Genomic DNA, 13,536 nt, shown 5'->3' with positions numbered 1-13,536 from the left:
AGTCATTGCTCATTAAAGTTTAAAGAAAAATAAGCAGGTTTCAAATCCAGCTGAGGCACAACTAATGAAATTTTGCAAACTTTAAGGATCCTTTTAGTGTGATATAAATCCCTGTCCTAAAAGGCATGAAGTCATAGTACAAAGTATTTCTACCGATTTCTGGCTTGGGTCACTGTCTATGCGGAGTTTGCATGTTTTCCCCATGTCTGCGTGGGTTTCCTCTGGGTGCTCCGGTTTCCTCCCACCGTCCAAAGATGTGTGGGTTAGGTTGACTGGCCATGCTAAATTGCCCACAGTGTGCTGGGATGTGTAGGTTAGAGGGATAAATGTGTAGAGTTGTGCGAATAGGGCCCATGGTGGGATTGTTGTTGGTGCAGATTTGATGGGCCGAATGGTCTCCTTCTGCACTGTAGAGTTTCTAACGCCCTTTTCCTTTTGGGAAGGCCTACATGTGATTCCAGATGCATAGCAATGTGGTTGGTTCTTAAATACCTTCTGAAAAGGCCTTGCAAGCCACGCGGTTTATGGGTAATTATGGGTTGGCATAATTAATGAATTAAAAAAAGAGAGACGCTCGAGTGGAGTCCAGCTGAGTCCTAGCCAATGGCTTCATCCAGCAATGTAAGGGCACCATTAAAGGGCTGAGGCAATTGAAGAAGCTGATAAAGGGGCCCCAATCCCTAAAGGTCACCCTCACTTCTCAGCCCTACCAACTGAGCATGTAGCAAGGCCTAGTGCGACAGGCTTTCCTTGCAAGAGTGCAGGTGTATTAGCCTGTGAGGAGTACTTTCACATTGAGACAAGGGAATAGGCTCCTTCCAAAATGCAAACATTACAATATTTTGTTCACGAAAAAGACAACACAAAAAAAAGCACAGGTTTTCTTACTCTGAGCGCCTTTGCCCTTTTTCTCAGCAGGTTTTAGTTTTGATTTCTCAAGAAGTGCTCCATATAGCATAGATCTGTGGCAAAGGATTGTAATATTAATTATCTTTCATCTCCACAAGAAATTACAGCATAAATAGCACTCATCCTTTGTACATTCCACTGGTGGACCAATTACACGTGCCAGATCCTGGATAAAGGTTTCTAATGGCAAGAATACTTGAAAAGGAAAATAAAAACTGGCATTTATCGAACAAAATCCAGGACATCAAACACCTCTTTACAGCCAACTAAATACATTTGATGTAGTTACTGTTGTATTGTCTGAAACTCAGCAGCCACAAACTTCATTGGAGAAAAGGATAATGATGTTGAGGTATAAATATTGGCCAGGACACCAGGGGTAACCCCTCACTGCTCTTCTTCAAAAGAGTGCCGTGTAATCATTTACCATAAACCATACACCCTTCAGAAAATAATACAAAATCTTAAAGAAATTCTGATATTTCAGCAGAAATTGATAGTCCAGCAAAAGCGTCAGCCTAGAATTAAAATATAGCACTTTCCCCGACAATAGTTGCATAAAAAAAAGAACAAAATAACCAAGATGTAAATGTTTTGGTTACCTGTCTTCAGAATGCTGAAGAACAATTACATTAAAATTAGAAGGAAATTCACTCAGGTAATGAAGGTGCTGTGGTTGGATGATGATGTTTTTCCACGCCTGTAAAGAATGGGAGAAAGATTGGTAAGTGGGTTTTGTAATTAAGGAAATATTAGCTGGAATTCTCTGGCCATTCACGCCAGCTGAATTCGCTGGTCCCATGACAGTGAACAGAGATTTGGCTGAGTGCCAAATGCTCCATCCTCGCTTGCAGTGAACGGCGGGAGAATGGTGACCAGGATGCATGATTTATAAACCAGAAATTGCCATCTGCCATATTGGAAAGGCAATATAAATAGATATCTAAGGCCTAACAATAAGAACTGTAGCGTGTGTTTAAAGTCTGCTGCCCAAAATTGAGCAGACCTGGTGTTCAGAAAAAACAGATGTGTATGTAGCTGAACCAGTTGCCCGTAAGGAAATTGTTGCAAAGTGCCACCAAAAACATAATTTAAAAAAAATACTTAGCTGACTATTAGACCAAGGTCTGCAGGATGTTCCTCCCAAGGCCACACCCTCAGCCCTTCTCCCAGTTGACTTCTGATTCCCGGTTGTCCTGCCTGTTTGCCTTCCCATCTCATCTCCCTCCTAGTGCTCCCCTCCAACCTCACAAACAAGCCTCAGACATCTCCTCGAACTACTTACCTGTGGACCATTATCGGTGAGGCAGTGCCTGAAATTCCAAGGCCATTCTTCAGCATGCTGCTGACCCACTGTTGTGTGATTGAAGAAACCATTCTATGAATGAGATTTTGAGCAAACTCACTGACACTTTTGCACTTTGCAACAATTTTATGCCGGAACCAAGATGGAATAAAAGGGCAGTTTGAATATTCCAAAGGAGTTGGTGGGGGGTGGGAGTTTGGGGGGGTGGGGGGGGGGGGGGGGGAGCGGAGGTAAGGTATCAAAGTGTCTTGAAGGGTAACATTTCCGTTTTTCCCCCCATTGACAATTGATTATTGGTAATGTGAAGACTAACAAATAAATAACTGAGTGAGAGCATTTTACACAGGAATGACTAAAAATGCATCTGGGTTCCAAATAACAAAACCACTCCAGAGGGTTTTCACAAGTATAAAAGACGTGTTTTCTGATGAAGAATGCAGCCATACTGAGGGAAATTAAATTGTATCTAGTTCATCTTAGGCTTAAAGGGTGTATCAATCAGAGAATACAAAATAGCATGTGATATTTAAGAATTGACCGCTTTCAGGTACTGTACCTTAAAACTTGTTGCAAGTCTTTCATTCACTGTCCTGAGCATATTTTTCATGGTTCCATCTGCTTGCAGTCTTTGTTGAAGATGTGCTAATGCTGCAAGTTGGGAGCTGCCGGTATCAAATCCTATTTTGATCAAGGCTTCTTTCATCATCATTGAAGTACAGCAGCTCTAGAACAATTTCAGAAGTGTGTGTGTGAAATCTTAAAAATCCTATAAAAGCTGGATCATAATTACACTGCAAATATTCTGCAGATTTACTTTTAAGTGGTCCACTGTGCAGCCCTATGCAAATAATATTGTCATGCTCTGACTACAATCTCTCCCTTGATGTCAACAAAACGAAGTAGATTGTCATCGACTTCAGAAAGCGTAGTGGAGATCATGCTCCTGTCTACATCAATGGGGCGAAGTAGAAATGGTCGAGAGCTTCAAGTTTTTAGGTGTCCAGATCACTAACAACCTGTCTTGGTCTCTCCATGCTGACACTATAGTTACAAAAGCCCACCAACGCCTCTACTTTCTCAAAAGATTAAGGAAATTTGGCATGCCCACTACGACTCTCAGCAACCTTTAGCGATGCACCATAGAAAGCATTCTTTCTGATTGCACCACAGCTTGTTATTGTTCCTGCTTTGTCCAAGACCACAAGAAATTACAAAGGGTTATAAATGAAGGCCAGTCCATCACTCAAACACCTCCCTCCCAATGACATTATCTATACTTCCTGCTGCCTCAAAAGCAGCCATTATAATTAAGAGCCCCACGCACCCTGGACATACTCTCTTCCACTTTTTTCCAGCAGGAAAAAGATACAAAAATCTGAGGACACATACCAACCAAATCAAGAACAGTTCCTTCCCTGTTGCCATCAGACTTTTGAATGGACCTACCTCATGAGGTTGACCTTTAACTGCACCCTAGCTCTGACTGTAATACTACATTCTGCAGCTCTCCTTTCCTTCCCTTTGTCTGTATAGCACACAAGAAGCAATACTTTTCACTGTATACTAACACATGTAACAATAATAAATCAAATCAAAAAATAATGCATCTTCATCACTGTTTTTGACAGGAAATGAAGAGCACTGTTTCAGATTGCAAAGCTTGGTAAGTTGTAATCTTGTCAACAAAAGTTAAGAAATGCTTTACGCCAAATCAGCAGCACACATCTAAGAAAATGTTTTTAAATAATAGATATATTTTCATTCATTTCCTTGCTTTAAATTGTGATGATAAGTAGTTGCTACATTTATGAGTAAGGGGATTGTTTTAAAGTTCAGTTTTTTTCTACAGGCAGTTGGTATGTCTAGAGGTAATATAGCTCAGATACTGGGACAGCAGAACAATTACTCATTTAGCCATGTCGTGTTCATTCTGGAGGGAGCTAATGGCCTAATGTTTGCAAAAACAAAAGGTCCCCTGTGGTTTTTGATTAAAGGAATGGAAGGTGGGTTTTGATATGGAGGATCATGTGGCAATGCGGTTAATGGGAGGAGCTAAGTCTGTAGCAGAAAAAGAACAGATTTCATTTCTGGCTTGGGTTTGTTTAAAGGCTGCAAGCTGCTCTCTCCACAAAATGTATGTGTGTGTGGCTGGTTGGGCAATGCTGTAACATGTTTGCATGTGGAGTCCTGGAATTACTCTGTGGTATTGAAATTCAAGGCAGTGGTGACTTTGGCAGCTAGCACAGATAACAAAGATTTGTGTTTTATTTTGTTGGGGTCCTGAACCAGAATCCCAAATCACATCAGACAGTCAGGCTACATCCCAATAACTTTTCTATTTTGACATAAATGTGAGGATAGATGCTACACTCCAGGAGTAATTCAGCTGACAAGTTCATATAATCATAGAATCCCTATAGTGCAGAAGGAGGCCATTTGGCCCTTTGGGTTTGCACTAATCACAATCTCATCCAAGCCCGATCCCCATAACCCCATGCATTTACCCTGGCCTGTCCCCTGACACTAAGGGACAATTTGGATGGCCAATCCCCCTAACCCACACATCTTTGGGTTGTGGGAGGAAACCAGAGCATCCAGAGGAAACCCATGCAGACACAGGGAGAACATGCAAACTCCACACAGTGACCAAGCCAGGAATTGAACCCGGGTCCCTGGCACTGTGAGGCAGCAGTGCTAGCCACTATGCCACCGTGCCACTTTTATAGTTAAAAACAATTACACAATAGTGAAGAAATAATATTTGAAAGTAAGATTGTCAGACCTGATCAACTTGAATGGATCAGACCAATTTGGTTAGCATGGTGTCAACTGTCAGTCGGACTGCTCACAGCGTGGGAATAGACTGACATGTGAAGTCGATAACTAATCCAGTGCGTTACCACATCAATACTGCATGTAGCCATGTTGTCCCAATAAGTGATTTTCCTTATTTAATGAGATTCAAAATTGATGCCCGGCAGCTTGTAAAAATGCCCAGTTTTTGGTCAATTCCATTTTCAGCTGGCTGGATTTGAGACATTGGGTGAGATTTTCCACTGTCCCTGCTCTGTATTTTGCGGCGACAGAGGTGGTCTGCTATTGGGTGGGTCCTTGCAATCTCACCGCTGTCAATGAGGTTTCATACCCTTCATCGCTGGGGTACTTGCAGCAGGGGAGTCACTGACGGCAGGACTGGAAAATCTTGCCAGACATACCAGAAAATTCCTCCCACTGTACCAGTATAGTTTTGTGCTTCTAAACATTTTATGTGAAAAACACAATAGTATAATTTTTATGCTGCAATATCGTGAAATAATTAAGGAATACCAACACAGTAAGTAGACAGCCTTATAGCAAGCACTAAAATTGGAAGGACTGGAGGGATCTGTAAACCTGGGAATAGACGATACAATTGCTAGGCTGACTGGAGATGGAAAATTCCCATCATTAATTCTTCGTTTTGCAGACTGATAAGTTTGCTTTTTATAACAACTTTGTTACATATCCTTCAAATATTGGCTTAAATGACTGATGAGGAAATAATTAAAACTGACCACTGTGTTTTAAAAAAACAATATGCTTGTACAGTTTCACTGATGAAAATTAATTAGCAGTTACACATTCTATGCGTGGTATCTTTATTAATCTATTCTGCTAGACAAGGTCATCAAAAGCCAAAATGCATGAATGATAACAAATTGCAATACCTGATGTAGTGCTAAGTACTGACTTGCTGAAACTGTATCAAATTGGCCAAAACATTCAACCATTTCGAGACTGGCTGCTCCTAATATGTTAGTACGATTGCGCTTTAGTGCTAGGTTCATAGACTGGATTAAAACTTCACTCGCGTGAGCCAAGTATTTCCGAGCAATGAATCGTTCTTTCTATAAAATTAACATGAAACAACAAACAAGTGAACAAATTTGAACTTCATTCAATGTAAGTATACTTTTGAAAATCTTACAAAACCATGCAGTAAAGTCATCGAGTCATAGAGTAATACAGCACGGAAACAGGCCCTTTTGCCCAACCGGTCCAACATCTGCAGCATTTTGCTCTCCCAGCTAGTCCTAATTGCCCATGTTTGGCCCATATCCCCACAACGTACTTCTCCAAATGCTTTTTAAATGTTGCTATTGTACCGGCCTCAACCACTTTCTCTGGCATTCCATATACACATCACCCTCTGTGTGAAGAAATTGTCCCTCAGGTCCCTTTTAAATCTTCCCCCTCTCACCTTAAACCTATACCCTTTAGTTTTCAATTCCCCTTCCATGGGAAAAAGATTATGGGCATTCATCCTATCTGTGCCCCTCATGATTTTATACACCTCAATAAAGTCACCCCTCATCCTGTGACACTAAGGAATAAAGTCCTAGCCTGGTCAACCTCTTCCTATAACTCAGGTCCACTAGTCCTGGCAACATGCCCCTAAATGTAGCAAAGCAATTGAAAGTAACACTATTAAAATGTTAGCCTGTATCATCTTGGTAAAGTACGATGAAGCAGTCTGGGATGAGATTCTTTTTGAACTTATTGGCTCAAAGGAACTGTTTATCTGCTTTACGTTCAATATAGTTCCATGTATTCAGAATAAAAAGATTCAGGTCTACAAAAGATGTACTAAGGCATTCCTTAGGAAAAACAGTAATGCGGAGCATTTCTTCAATGGCGAGAGGTTGGGAAGAAAAGAAGCAAAATGCTGCGGATGCTGGAGTCTGAAACAAACAGAAAATGCTGGAAAATCTCAGCAGGTCTGACAGTATCTGTGCAGACAGAATAAGTCCGGATGACCCAGCTCTGAGGAAGGATCATGCAGGTTTGAAACACTGGCTCTATTCTCTCTGCACAGTTGCTGTCAGACCTGTTGAGATTTTCCAGCAGAGATTAGGAAGTGTGAACGTCCAAAGGGACTTAAGACTCCTTGTTCATAAGTCACTGAAAGCTAACATGCAGGTTCAAAATGCAAATTGAGAGTCAAATATTATGTTAGTTTTTACTGCAAGGGGTTTTGAGTACTGGAGTAAGAAAGTCTTGCTGCAGTTGTATAGACCCATAGTGAGACTATACCTGCAGTGTTGTGTGCACTTGTGGTCTCCTTAATGAAAGGAAGGACATAATGGCCATAGAGGGAGTGCAAAATAGGGTCACCGGATTAATTCCTGGGATGGTAGGATTGTCCTCTGAGGAGAAATCAAGGAGATGGGCCTTTATTCTCTCGAGTTTAGACAAATGAGAGGTGAACTTGTTATCGTATACAAATTTCTTATAGGACTTGTCAGAATAGATGCAGGAAGGATGTCTTCCCTTGATTTGGGGGAGGGGGGTTGGGGGGGGTGGGGTAGGGAGGGCGGCATCTAGAACCAGGAACACAATATCAGATTAAAGGACAGGCCATTTCAGACGGAGATAGGATTTTCTTCAGTCAAAAGTTGATGAATGTTCGGAATTCCCCACCCAGTGTGGAGTCAGCTTAGTTCAGTTGGCTAGGTGGCTGGTTCATGATGCAGAGCAATGCCAACAATGTGGGTTCAATTCCCATACTGACTGAGGTTATTCATGAATAACCCCACCTTGTCAACCTTGCCCCTTGCCTGAGGTGTAATAATGCTCACGTTAAATTACCACCAGTCAGCTCTCTCCCTCAAAGTGGTGATAGAGTTCTAGATACCAGTGAAGCTTTGAATTAGAAGGTCAGCCCCATATCAAGCTGACCATACTCAAGGGGCCAAATGACCTATTCCTGTTCCTATTCCAATTCACTTGTCGTACTACTGACTAAAAACTCTCTTCATTTCTGGTCATTATGTTAAAAAAACATATGTGCATGGCAAAATGTGAAGGAAAGAAAAACATCACTGATGTCACAGATAAGCATAGGCAACAAAAAAGCAAAGAAACTCATGACTGGAAGAATAGGAAGGAGGTGGGCCAACAATCGACCTTGGCAAAAGGCATAGTAATAAACAGCAAAGATAAGGTAAATTCAAAATATTACTTCAAAGTAAATGAGGGAGACTGGACCAAAAGACAAATTTCAATTCATAAAAAATAAATTTAGAACTCATAAAACTGATAAATGCTCATCCAGCTGGGTGGGGAGAGATAAAGACAGTGGGCATATTTAAAATATAACCAGATGCTGAGATAGAAGTTAGAGTATCAGAATAATGAGAGTTACTGAAATCAGTACGTGACTTCCCTTAGGTTCTTTATTAGCCAATAATTGAACAAAAGTAGAATTTACCTTCAGTCTTGTAGCTTTTGCAACACATTTTTCTACTTGCTGAGGCGAAAGCTGCAAGTCTGCAATTCGCTGTTTCGAGCCAATTTGCTCACTGTCTTCCTGAGCTGTGGATTGCAAATCTGCAGCCTCAACTTTTGATTCCATTTGTTCATTTTCTTCTGTAATTTTGACTTGCTCTGGCTGCCCCTCTTTATCTTTCCCTAGATCTTGCTAAAAGAAAATAAGAACTTGAACAAAAACACAGTACTTGAAATAGTATAAATCTGCAATTCCAAATAAATATATTAGATGTTGGAGTTGTATTTATATCATTGTTGAACAGGCATTTTTTTTAAACTATCACAGGTGAAGTACAACCAAGCAACAGGGCAGCAATTCCCAAAGGGTTTCTGCCAGTTCTCACTCAGACTCTTTGCTGCTGTAACCAAAGCCATGTCTTTGTCACCTCATTGACACAACATTTATAAACATCCTCTTTCAGTCCTGACGCCAACAAACTACAACTTGCCCATCACGCTATTGGTTCGCTCACACAAAAATCCCTCGTTTGCTCTCAAGCTGCATCATCCTCCTGTGCCTCAATCAATCTGACCCAGTAGATCCTCTATCTTATGTTCAAATCCCGTCTTATCCTTCCCCCATATTTCAGATCATGGACTGCTGACGACTGTGTTGGAAACTTGTGAAATGAAGTTCTCACCGCATCTGTGTGGGTTTCTCCTGTTTCCTCCCACATTCCAAAGATGTGCAGGTCAGGTGGATTGGCCATGCTAAGTGGCCCTTTAGTGACCAAAAGTATGGAGATTACGTGGATTAGCCATGGTAATTACACAGTGTTACAGGGATGGGGAAGGAGGGGATGGGCACATGTGGGATGCTTTTTTTGGAGAGTTGGCGCAGACTTGATGGGCCGAATGGCCTCCTTCAGCACTGAAGGGTTTCCATGATTCTATGTGAGTGTCACTCAAATGCCTGACATTCTGTCTTGTTGGAGTTGCAACTATCCAGGCTAGTGGAAAGTATTCAATCACACTCCTGACTGCTGTTTTGTACATGGTAAGGAGGCTCTGGGAAGCCAAGAGGTGAACTGTTTGTCAGATACCCAGCCTGTGCTCAAGGATCCATGGTATTTAAGTGGTTGGTACATCAGAGATTTTGAGACTCAAAAATTGCTTTTAATGGAAAACCCTGTTAATAATCACTTGATAATCAGGCCTGGATTTTCATTCTTGCATTGGGTGCACAGAATCTGGAGAATTCCCAACTCTGCAGTCTTGATGCCCAAAAAGCACAGCCCCGAACATCAGATTTTCAGTCAGTGGGTGCAGATTGTAATAAGAATTGGGGCAGTCAGCCCCTGAAGTAATCTGAAAGAGATAGGCCCAGCGCAGATTGGACAAACATAAAAACTGGGCCTTGCGTTAGGAACTCCATGGTGAAGATGTCACTAACTTGTCAGATGAGGCAGATCTTTGTAAGTGCTGTCCAACTGCTGGCTGACCTGGGAACAGATGGCCGGTCATGGGCTTTCTCAAGGAAAGAAAGCATTACCCCTGCTACCTATTCACGGTGTACTGTAATGAAGCACTGAAATCATAGGACGGATTCACAGGACACAACCATGGTGACTGCACAGTCTTGGCACCACTATCTAGAAAAGATATTCTGCTGTTATACCAGCTGTTATGACTCAGTGGATGAATGAGCTATTATTCTATCCACCTGCCCTCTTCCCATCCATCTGTCAGGATGTGCCCTTGACCAGGTCCCTCACATCTGCATGCTGTCATGGCAAAGTAATGTGGCTAAGAGTGAGTAAGCTATAGGACTGTCAGTGATCATGGAGCATGGCATTCTATGTTGGAATGATAGCAACCATGGCACTATGCATTAATGCACAGGCATTTCCTTCACCACTCACTGATGATAGATGCTTAGTGCATTTAAGCACACAGAAGTGAATGTGACCTTTGTAAGCTGCATGGTGCAAGTCACTTTTTGCCTGACATTTATATTGATGGAATGTCACAGAGTAGACATTGCAAATAAGGGATTGGTCAGCTGCCCCATACGTCACAGATCAGAAACTCCAAATATTAGTTGAAGAGGTCCAGATGAGGAGTGCAGTGCCATACTTTGTAGGCCAATGCAATCGTCCAGCCATCATCAAGAAGGAGTGGCTTCAAATTTCTGTTGCAGTGAGCACAGGAGGAAGAACACCAGAAATCTTGGATACAGTGCAAGAAAAGGTTTGATGACCTGCTGCGTTCTGGCTAGGTAAGCATTTTGGCATATCCACACACAGCCCTATGGGAAGGGTCATATCTGCATATTGCAACTAAAGTGCGAGACCTGGCACGTACCTTTCCTATAACATTGAGGCTTGTACGTGTCAGCTGATCATGGACATCTCCACAGAACAGATGTGAATGATCATTGTGATCATTCACATCTGCCAACTCAGACACCTACACATCGGAAAGATGGAGTGCACATGTAGGGTTGGTAGCACAGGTTGAAGGACACCACACCTGATAGCAGGATGAGAAGTCAGAGACATGTATACACAGTCACCTTCAGAGGAAGGTGGAAAGTCATAATGATACTCCAGTGGACTGGAGTGTGCACTCATGCATGAGTTACATTTTGGGGCAGAGTGTTTATAAGCTTTGATTTGGCTAAGATCAAACTGGAATTTTACCAACTTTCCCACCTCGATTCCGGGGGTGGGCGAGGCTCGAAGAACGGCATCCTCGGACAGGATCGTACGAACCTCCGGCGGACATGCTCGTAAAACTCTGCCCCAAGTGTCAGATCAAGTCCAAGATGGGGTGCAATGTCTTATCTTGTCAGCTTGGATGTTGTTTGTCTCTTTTATGGGGACCCTAAATTGGATTCAGTTGGATTTTGAATTTATTGTTTGGAGGAAGCAAGGAGTGGATTTGGGTTTGCCTAGTCCACTCTGAGCATTGGCTTTGTAACTATAAGAAAAAACTATATAAAAAAAAACAGCTGCAGATATGTGGACATCTGGCAGAGTGTTTTGAGAGTGGGTGTTCTTAGATTTCATTTGGTAGGGTCCCACACCATCCTGAGCTCCACATTGTCTCAAGAGTTCAACCACATGAGCTCCCAACAATGAAAGATTGGTCAGTCTCATGGAGATACATATGCAGCAACACTCAAGAGTGGATGTAAGAGCAATGTCTCAGCCAGTAAAGGGTTCAAGTCTGCCTTCGTAGCCTGGATCTGTTGCTCAGAGTATGAACACTGGCATTCATGAGCTGCACACACCAAACAGGATGGTTGCATTGTTGGCACAGCAGTTGCTGGTTTGGAGGATTTTCTTCTCCCCTACGTACTCTATGAATGGTATGCATTGTCTACATTGTGTACAAGGAACGGTACCACAATACATGTGACAATAATCAAATCAAATAGGGGGTCTGGAAGAGGAGAGACATCCTGAACCTTAATGCAAAAGGATGTTCTCTTATCCCATTCTGCTGCAGTAGCTGGGCTGCTCTGCCTGTCCTTGTACCATTCCTCAATGAGGCCAAGAATGATTCTGAGCAAGATACTAAATGGCATGCAATATGGTGGAATACAATAACTTTTTTTTTTAGGTGGATCCCTCAATATCTGAAATAACGGGTGGTCAGTGAGATGCAGTCTTGACAAAGTGTTCTAGAAAGTCTCCTAATTCATTTCAAGAATATTCTTCACAGCTCAGGCAGCAAGTGCACATATAATGGTGAGAATCTCTTTAAGTAGCACTTGAAATGTACATTAACACTGTGATTATTCCTAACAGCCAGGGAGAGGCTGTTAGGACAAGTGCAAGCCATTGAAATGTTCAGCATCTTCAATGCACGCTAACCTGTATTTTATGTGGCAATCAACCTCTCAAGTAGCATCCCAACACAGATATTGAAGTCTTTGTGATTTAAATGAGCAGCTTGAAGTGGGTACAGTAATGTTGAAATTGGCTGCATGTATTGTTATCCTGAGAAGTAACAACCTCCTCTACCAATTTTCACAAAACACTCAGCCACTTGGCAACAGGAAGTGACATGGAGAGGATAGGACAATGGAACTTTGAAACAAACATTACAGATGCAATTCGCCGGCCTCCCACTGATGCTAGCCGTTATTTTAAAGGGATTAATCTGGTTACAGCTGCCTGTATCATTGCTCTACAAAAACCCATATGAAAACTGACGACAGCTGTTTATACTTCATTAAGGATAATTGCCTTGTTGGAGTGTTTTGAACAATGTGAGTAATGGCCAGGACATTGCACAATAAAAAGCATGTGTGTGTGTGTGCGTGTGTGTGCATGTGTTGTGCATGTGCGTGTGTGTGCAATGGAAGGAATAAGTGTGCGTGGGCGTGTGTCAGTGACTGTATGAAAGAAGTTTAGGAGCCTGTGTGAGTGTGACAGTATGTATATGAGTGAGGGAGAGAGATCGAGAAGATTGTGCGTGTGATGGAGTGTTTGAGTACGTGTGTATGGGAGATTTTACAGTGTGAGTGTGACTGGGTGTGGGCACAAAAGCTCAGTTGGTTGCAGTTTAAAATGTGTGCATTGCATCTGGATTGAAATTTGTTTTTTAAACAATGGGCCAAACTCTGAGCCAACAATGCCGTCTCCTGGGTAACAATGTGATTAAACACTCTGGGGGAAGTGGTGATGTAAGATTCATGGTTTGACAGTGAAAGTAGAGAGTGGTCTGGTTTGAAATCTTCCAGGAGGTCATCTTGGCTTTCAAATTCATTTGCAAGTGATTAAGGATTTTTTTAAGTTTATATTGACTTGTAATGCTAAAGCGCACCTGAGTGAAATGGTGGATGAAACTGAGCAGCATTTTGTGTTTCCACAGCTCTCCGTGTTGTATTCCTTGGAAATTAATGTATGCATCACTGAGGAAAGGCGTAGCTAATTACAAATAATCATGAGAAGGCCAATCTGTTACTTGCAGGGCAAGCTGAGTAAGTTGAGTGGCTACCTGTGGTTTCAATGTTCTCTGGTAATTTGTCAGACTGACTCCCATAATATTATCATTGTTGA

General features: G+C 42.0%; 1 protein-coding gene across 1 annotated transcript in view; it reads right to left on the bottom strand.

Annotated features, from left to right (window-relative positions):
- cfap46 (cilia and flagella associated protein 46) overlaps positions 1-13,536 on the bottom strand; it is a 169,761-nt gene that overhangs the window by 32,147 nt on the left and 124,078 nt on the right. The window contains exons 42-46 of the mRNA XM_080206034.1: positions 8,466-8,675; positions 5,923-6,102; positions 2,772-2,939; positions 1,512-1,609; positions 889-962 (exon numbers count right to left, since the gene is read on the bottom strand). Of these exons, the coding sequence (XP_080062160.1) occupies positions 889-962; positions 1,512-1,609; positions 2,772-2,939; positions 5,923-6,102; positions 8,466-8,675 (730 nt within the window). The remainder of the gene's footprint in view (positions 1-888; positions 963-1,511; positions 1,610-2,771; positions 2,940-5,922; positions 6,103-8,465; positions 8,676-13,536) is intronic.

This window comes from Carcharhinus amblyrhynchos, chromosome 17 (assembly GCF_965287045.1).
Source record: "Carcharhinus amblyrhynchos chromosome 17, sCarAmb.v2.hapA, whole genome shotgun sequence".
Classification (NCBI taxonomy): domain Eukaryota; kingdom Metazoa; phylum Chordata; class Chondrichthyes; order Carcharhiniformes; family Carcharhinidae; genus Carcharhinus; species Carcharhinus amblyrhynchos.
The sequence above is the reverse complement of the archived record's forward strand: the minus strand, read 5'-3'. Positions and strand labels throughout refer to the sequence as shown.